The sequence below is a fragment of the Sinocyclocheilus anshuiensis genome, unplaced genomic scaffold (genome assembly GCF_001515605.1).
Source record: "Sinocyclocheilus anshuiensis isolate Anshui unplaced genomic scaffold, SAMN03320099.WGS_v1.1 scaffold524, whole genome shotgun sequence".
NCBI classification, from domain to species: domain Eukaryota; kingdom Metazoa; phylum Chordata; class Actinopteri; order Cypriniformes; family Cyprinidae; genus Sinocyclocheilus; species Sinocyclocheilus anshuiensis.
The window spans coordinates 1,537,062-1,545,762 of record NW_015555703.1 but is presented as its reverse complement, the minus strand read 5'-3'; the positions used below and the strand labels follow the sequence as shown (position 1 = coordinate 1,545,762).

Genomic DNA, 8,701 nt, shown 5'->3' with positions numbered 1-8,701 from the left:
TTTCAATTTCATTTGTAGAGCTTGACTCTGTATGCTCATGGTATGTATTAACTGTATGGAAAAGATCAGCTTTGAAATTCTGCAAATTATGCGTTTGTGTTTCATGAAAGAACAGCACAGGAACAGGTTTGGAATTACAAAGAGGAAGTAAATGAAAAGAGAATTCCCAGTTTTATTTCCACTTAAAAAAAAATCTAAACAAGTCTAACTGGTTAAATTTTTTTCTAGATGGTAAAATATAAAACTCTTGCCCAGGCAATGGAGGTATAAAGTACAAGACATCTATGCTAAATATAACAGTGTCTCAGTGGCATTAGAAAGTCTCACATCACTGCTGATCATTACTGCTCACCAGCATAAGGTGTGTTTTGCACACTGGAGCCAACTTGGGATGCTGGTTTTGCTTGTCCCTAAAATGGGATTCTGGTATACCAGCAGTTTCAGGACAGCAGCGCTAGGCCAGCAGTCTGACTGTAAGTTAGGGCAGAACTGACGATTGGCCAATGGCCATACGACTCTGACTCTTGCTCAAATTTTCAAGAGTTTTTGAGCATGTTAAGAGCCCCGAAAGCCTTGAAAAAACAAAAGAATAAGTACAATTTAAATGTATTCACTTAGTAGAACACAACTATAGCTCTGTTCAGAGCTTGATCTTGTGAATGTCAGTAAAATTTATTCTATTTCCCTTCTCTTCTTGCTTAGAGTCCAGAGTTAGAGTTTGCTGATCCCTGCACTACCGCATTAGGAAAACAATAAGATCCATCTTTCTTTGGTCTTTCACCAGAAAGAGTATGCTGGTAAAAATATACCAGAACTAACCATTATAATCGGTCTGAGTCTAACAAGAAATCCATGCTGGTTAATGCTGGATTTATTTATTTATATATACTGTTTTTGATTACCAGGGAACTTCCTGCCTACATAAACTGACCCAACACTCATTCCTTCCTGTTTAACTGAAGCTTCATGTCTCCTAAATAAAACAAGATCTTAGAATATCTTCCACTTCCATAAAAGGCAGAAAGAACGAACACGCTGTCAGGAAATATACACTTGCAAGTAGGTAAAGTGAATCCAGCACAGCTTTATTTTAAATAGCACATACGCAATCAGCACAGTGTGTTGATATTTTTAAAAATATAGATTTATTATGCACAAAATTACCTTTTTTTATAAATATGTTGTTTCTATGTATGCTGTATGACTTCTGTTCTTTGCATAGATACAGTCTTTGGGCAACACAGAGTAAATGCAAGCTCACTGAACTGTTGAGACATTCAGGTTGTGAGATAAACAACATAATGCACATGAAATGTGAGCATGTCAGTTTTAAAGCCAGCTTTCATTAAGGAATATTGCCTAATAATAAGTACTGTTGAAGCTTTAGTGTATGAGATCATAGAATAATATTAACATGAAACGTTTTAAAATCTAAGTCTGTATCTAAACTGGACGTCTTTAGTTGGCTGCATGGAGCCAAAGCCCCATCGTCTGATATCAATACCTGGAATCTCTTCATTGGGATTTTTCAACTCAAAGTCAAAGTAGGACAACATGAGAAAGACAAACTGCTTCAGCTCATTTGTGGCGAAGAATCTTCCCGGACACATAGTGGTTCCTGCTCCCCAAGGCATGTTGTAGTACTTGAGTTTCTTTCCACCCTTGTAGAAATCAGTCTTTTTGCTTCCATCTGCCATGAGAAAACGGTCGTACTTGAAGGTGTAGGGATCTGGGTAAACTTCTGGGGCCCCCTGAACGGCTATGTAGGGGAAAACCGCCACTCTGTCACCCTTACGGATCTTGTACTCTTGTCCGCTGGCCATGTTGATGGTCATATCCTGCAAAACAGCTCTCGTAAGGACCGGGGCAGCTGTCAGACGGAGGGTCTCCTCGACTGCGCTGTCTAGGATGGGAGTTTTAAGGAGAATATCCCTAGTTAGGTCAATCAGCGGCCCGCCTCGTTTTACCTCCTGCCCCGTTTCTCTGAGAATCTCCTCGACTTCTTTCGTAACGGCGTTCATTGCATCAGGGTGCTTCATCAGATACAAGAGCAGCCAGAACGCCGCAGGACCTGTGTTTCCCTGAGAGGCCCACAGAAGCAGAAACATGAATCGATCCTGCATGAACTCCTGCATGCCCTGTTCGTCTCTCACCTGTTGCTGGTCACTGACCCAGCCGCTGATGTTGTCTCTGGATCTCATCTTCTCTACTGAAAGCGTGCTCCAGAAAAGCCTTTTCAAACGCTCGGCCTCCATCTTCTCATTAGGTCCCAGGACACCATAAGCCAGATTCGGGAATAACTGGTCATATTTTCTGAATTCCTTGAAAAGTTCGTCCGAATGCTGCCGGTCAATTTCCTTAGCTTTTTGCAGAGTTCCTATACATTTGACCGACTCGTTACCAAACAGAGCCAGATAGCCAGCGCGAAACACAATATTGTAGCTGTACGCAAAGAGTCCGGTTTCTTGCCATTGCTTGTCATCTCCAGATCCAACACTGTGGAGCATCAGATTCTGAAGATTGGACATCATGGCCTGAGTCATGACAACCAGACCGTCTCCCATGAGATGTTTGGTACTTGATGCCTGGAGAACCTTGTGTTCGCTTTCCATGGAATGATAGCCGAATACTCTTGCAACCAGTTGTTCTGCAAATTTACTAAAGTCCAGCTTTGTTCTGGCCTCTTTGACCACAGAGCCAAAAGAGAGTGGATCTGTGATAAAATGGAAATAAAAGCCTCCCAGCTGCACTGTGAAAATATCTCCATGTTTTTCCTTCATCCTCTGCAGGAATTTGGCCGTGTCCTTCCTGAATTCCAGCACATGGCCAAACCAGGGAATAGGGCCCCTATCTAGAGGGGGTTCTCCAGCTCGTCTGCGGCGAAATGACCCCAGAAGGTAGAGAGCACCTATGACAGAGATGAATAGAGCAAGCAGGATTTGGAGGAGGTTGCCCATGTTCCTCTTTCGGCGTTCTCTTGGCTGCACTCTGCTCTGTTTTTAATTCATCTCTCTTGGCAGCTGTGTTTATGTCCCGCCCCTGCAGTCATCATGTGACTTCATGCAGTACAGGAAATGACTGTCAGAGACTCTCAAGATTCTTTACAGTATTGTTTTTGTGTCTGTACTTACCATTTTTGTAATTATGTCCTTATATATTGTGCTCTATTTTACAACATCAGTTGACACTATTCAGTTATGTAATCAGTTTTTAATAAACATTTTGCTTATGTCACTTATGAACAATATAAAAATGTAATATTAGATTGCCATAATGTTTAAGATCAGGGCTTGTCTAAATGAGGGGAAAAGGGAATCATGGTAGCAAATTGATCATTTATTAATGTAATCATTTAATTTTTCAAACTAAAGCTATATTTATTAACAAATGGTCTGTGAAAAGGAGAAATAGGGGTAACACTAGTTTAGGGGCCATTTCTCACAATTAACTAGTTGCTTATTATCATGCATATTACTATTATTATTAGTACTTATAAAGCACATATTAATGTCTTATTCTGCATGACCATATTTTAGGTCCCTTAATCCACCCCATACCTAAACTTAACAACTACCTTACTAACTATTAATAAGCATCAAATTAAAAGTTTATTGGGGCTAAATTCATAGTTAATAGTGAGAATTGCTCCCCAAACTAAAGTGTGGCCAAAACAGGATTTAAATCACAAATTGTAAGTACAAAAAATTTATAAATATATGAACTAATTTAATAGTTTAATACTAATTATTTACATACTATGGAAAGGAAACAAAGAATAGCTTATGCTGAATTCAGAATAGTTTGAATGTCTAGCTCCTATTCATCACGATCTGCAGATAATGTAGTGATGTAGAAGGGAAAGGATCAAGGCTATTCTTATCACTGTGATAAGAGAGATCTTACTGCAGTAGTTAGACACGACCTTGATGGTGCAATAAAGGTTACTTTGATTCATTGCCTTCCAATAGCTGCATTTACTTTACATACAGCAGCGCAATAACAAATAAGCTGAATTCATCAGTACAGTTTAGTACAATTTAAATTGTTCAATTTCCCTAAATATTGAGTTTAATTATATTTTGGCAAATATTGAAGGTAATATATTAGCTAAAAATCAGTGATGTGAGCTATTCAGAATGAGCTCTCCCATCATTTCAAACACTGTTGAGATTTAAATTTTTTTTAAATTTGCATACTATTCACATTAGTAAGGTTTTTATCCAAAGCGACTTTAAATTGAGGAACACCACAAGCAATTTATTAAGAGCCAACCTTATTCTCAGTATTACAGTGCCAGTTTTAAAACTTAAAAACCTCTGCAAAATGACTAAAAAAATGCAAATACTGGTCAGCAAACACTACCCCAGGCTCCTGGTTTGGTTTAATGTTGTAGAACACAGTTGTATAGTGATGCTGTGGTCAGCTGATGGGTCGGCTGGGATTACAAGGAATTGTGTCTTCACAAGGATGAAGTGAAAATAGTGTTCCTTCGTCCAGGCCAACAGGGACAGGCAAAACACAAGCTGAAATGGTGTAGTTTTCAAGTTGGAACAACAGGTAACGCTATCTATCATCTGTACAGTATATAGAGAAGTTGTGTGTCTTTATGACTGAGCCCAGTTAGGTGGTGTATGTGTATTTTAAAACACTAAAACAGGTCATAACTTAATGCCTTATTTAGTAAGACCTCCCTTGCACGATAGATCATGATGGGTGGAGGACCCTAGAGTGTATGTCATGTTTTCCAGCCCAACTTCATCCTGCTTTGCTAATAAAATGTAAAACAAGTAAACAATATAATGTTGTCGGAATAAACCACTCAAAGTTCCTAGAAACAGCGTAACTCTAGTTTGGTATCTGAATATAAACACACATTACTTTGGAAATACTTAAACGGATAGTTCACCCAAAAATGAAAATGCTGTCATTGATTACTCCATGTTCCAAACCCGTGAGTCTTTCATTCATCTTCAGAACACAAATGAAGATATTTGTAATGAAATCTGAGAGGTTCCTGTCCCCAGTGATGGGAGTAACGCATTACAAGTAATACAAGTTACATAATCAGACTACCTTTTTCAACTAGGAAAGTAAAGCATTTTAAAATTTCAAGAAAATATGAGTTACTTTTTCAAATAAGTAACGCAAGTCACTTTGTTTTCCCATTTATTCACTGACACCTCTACTGTCCCACTGTTGAGAGAAATTAGGAGTAAGATGCAGCGGCAGAGGCTCTACCCTCACCCTTAGGCTTGTTCATTTCACTTTTGGTGTGAAAGGGCCCTTACAGTTGCCAAAAATAGAACTTTTATAACGTTTCATATAACGTTTTTTTGTTATAAAAAAACATATAAGCAAGCCACAAAAGTAATGCAAAAGTAAAGCAATGCACTACTTTCCATAAAAAATAACAAAATTAGTTAATTTCTTATTTAGTAACACAATATTGTAATGCATTACTCTTAAAAGTAACTTTCCCCGACACTGCCTGTCCCCCATTGACAGTCTAAATAACTACCACTTTCAAGGCTCAGAAAGTTAGTAAAGACATCATTGAAGTAGTCCATGTGACTCCAGTGGTTCAACCTTAATTTTATGAGGCGACGGGAATGCTTTTTGTGTGCAGAAAAACAAAAATAACGACTTTATTCAACAATTTCTTCACTTCCGCATCAATCTCTGATGCGTTTTCACGAGAGCACCATGACGGATGTGTGTTGTGTTGATGCGAGTGCGTTTTCATGATACAGCCCGTCTCGGAAGTGCTGCACTGTTTACAAGCAGAGGAAGAGGAATTGTGTAGCTTTGTTGCTTAAATTCTGCGTCTTGATTTATTTTTTTTAAACTTCCCCAATCAAGTTTCGCTCATTTTCAAGTTGGTCACATGAATTCAGAGCATTGAGCAACAAAAACCTGCTTGGTTTCAAAGTCACTTCTGTGTGAACTGGACAAGAAACAGTGGACCTTTTTTGGCTCGCAAAATTTCACTGCAGTTTCGCTAATGTGACTGTACTTTAAGAGTGTTTTGTGCTATTGTTTACACTCCCCTTCTGTCTATCAGTTGGTCCGTCTGTATGACGCTCTGTCAGTAGAGTCAATAGTCATCTGTTTGTCCTGAGCTTATGCCATCTCTCTGCCTAGTTCACTGGAGAAACACTACTACCACTGCCTATAGGCTCTAAACTGTGCCTGTCATTGACTACGAGTGAGATTATGACCAATGCCTGCTCTTGATCTCGTCTCATGTACTGATGCTGTGTGTGGACTGATTGCACAGCTTTGACCTCTACCCACCTGACCACTATTCTGTCCTCCAATGTACCATCAGAGAAACGGCGTTATTTATCTTTTAATAAAGATTTACCAATAGCTAGCACCAGCGCAAATACTCTTTTGGCATTAAAAAACTACTGTCAGGATTTACTAAAGACACGCAGTGAAACATTAGCAATGCAAAGGCGGGGCCAGTTCTTTTCGCAGCTGACCTTATTGCATTTACATTTGTAGGAGTTTCTCTTACAGACGCAAAATTTATGGGAGGAGAGTATTTAAATAAATCATGCAATGTGATGTTGTGCAGTTACAGACTGCAAATTAAGGCAGTATACACTGGAAACAAACCAATGTATACAGGATGTATTGCGGTTTGAAATAGCATCCGTCCATTCTCCCAAACCTTTCATTCTCTGTAGGGGTGCAGGGATGCTGGAGCCTAAGCCAGCGACTTGGGTTATAGGGCTCACACACTGACAAAACAATTCTAGGAATTTAAACCCTTTTCTTAGAACTGGAAGAATCTGTTAAGGAGTCTGACACTAAGTCTGGTGAGTCAGTCCAGAATAAAGTGTAAAAATTAAAGAATTTATGGAAGTGAGAGGGGGGTGTTGCAACACATCTTGTCTAAACCTTTGTCACTTTTGAAACTAAAACACTTATTAAACAATTACAGTTATACAAATTTGACCTCCTCAAAAATTCACCATTCACTGTACATCTATGCTAGAAATACTCTTTCAGACTTAGACATTCAGCTGTTGATGAAGGCCCTAACGATTGCCACTTTAAGTCCTGATACAACACAGCTGATAAAAACGGGTAACACATATTCATAGGTGGACTGCTGTCATAAACTGTAACCTCGAGCCAGAGAGCGATCATTTAAATAGGCCTTGAACTTTGCATTATTGATGCAGGTTTTTTTGTTTGTTTGTCTTTTGCTATGAGAGACATGACCATTAAACATGCAAAGACTGAATTTGACCTTCCATTGTCATTTTTAGTGATAAGAAAAAAAAAGGCATTTTATTTGTAAGTCAAAAAATGGTATGGCTTGGATTTTTCATTTGGAATGTAATGTCTACATTTTAAACTATTGTTTATTCAAATAAATCCCGGAAAAGACTGGAGAAAATGGTAAAAAAAGTGTGCTGCATAAAATAACTAACATACAATAAGCAAAATATTACTCATATGAAGCAGCCTTCTTAAGGTATAAAGCAAGGGTGTCAAACTCAATTTCTGGAGGGCCGGAGCCCTGCAGAGTTTAGATTCAACCCTAATTAAACACCAACAAGTCCTTCAGGTTATTTTAAAACTACATGGTATGTGTGTTAGAGCAGGGTTGGAAAAAAACTCTGCAGGGCTCCGGCCCTACAGGAATTGAGTTTGACATCCCTGGTATAAAGGATGATTTGTTTTGATGAAACTAACAAAAAGGTTTCTTTGTTTGGAACAGTGCAGTTTATCTAATCCTTTTTTCATACAATTTTGACTAACTGGATCTTCTGTAACAATAATTCGTGACTCAACAATAGAAAGACCAGAAAATCTTTGTATATAGAAAAATCGCTTATTTCATTGAGTTTTTCCAAAACAATCAATATAACTTAACCTGTGTTTTTATGCAAAGAAAAAAAATTCCTTGTATGTGCAAGCACACTAGGCAATAAAACTCTTTCTGATTCTGAATTTGATTCTGATATCAAAACATATCATATCTATCCAAACTTCACTTAAGCTCTTGAGGATAAAAGAAAAAAAGATCAAAATATCCATTGAGCATTGTTTAATTGTGCTCCTAAGTTGAGTAATTTTTAATCTGAAATGTGAAGGGTCAAGGCTACTGTTATCTTTATGATAAGAATGTTGGGGAAAGACCACTGGGTTCAGAATCACTGAACTGTTGAAAACAGTTCTTGCTCATTCAGTCCTGATGGTTAATGGTAAACAAACTTGGCTTGCTGTCCCGATGGAGGCTCAAACCCGAGGCTCGGCTAGTTCAACCCCCCGCCCCCCATTGGGAGATTAACCAAAAAAGAGGAGGAGATGGGGAGGTGGAGGGATGCCGGAAGAACTGACACTGGGACGGTGCAACTGAGTGAATGATTAGGCTCCTCCCGAACCTACGTTTGGAACTTCATGTCAATTCATAAGCATTTTAGTATGACAGCAAAAGGTGATATATACAGAATTTTTTTCTTCTTTTTAGACACCTCACAGGGTCTAAGAAAATCAGAGACACGTGCATGAATTTGACGTTGGTTTTCTATTTGCTAGATCAGCCATTGCTTGTGGAAAGAACTTCAACTAATTTTATCAAAAACATGTATTAGCATGTAAAACCAAGCTAACATAAACTGTACCGTGTACGTATTGATATCCGTCTTTATATATTATATAAATTGTATATTTTATTGTAGAT

General features: G+C 38.4%; 1 protein-coding gene across 1 annotated transcript; it reads right to left on the bottom strand.

The window, feature by feature from the left end:
- Positions 1 to 1,134: 1,134 nt before the first annotated feature.
- On the bottom strand, positions 1,135 to 2,974 carry LOC107671665 (5-beta-cholestane-3-alpha,7-alpha-diol 12-alpha-hydroxylase-like). The gene has a single exon (XM_016464572.1). It carries the CDS (start codon positions 2,955 to 2,957, stop codon positions 1,425 to 1,427), a length of 1,533 nt encoding a protein of 510 aa, XP_016320058.1. The 5' UTR covers positions 2,958 to 2,974; the 3' UTR covers positions 1,135 to 1,424.
- Positions 2,975 to 8,701: the final 5,727 nt, after the last annotated feature.

Coding starts and splice junctions, on each gene's coding strand:
- LOC107671665 (XM_016464572.1), bottom strand. CDS start 2,957: ATGGGCAACCTCCTCCAAATCCTGCTTGCTCTATTCATCTCTGTCATA.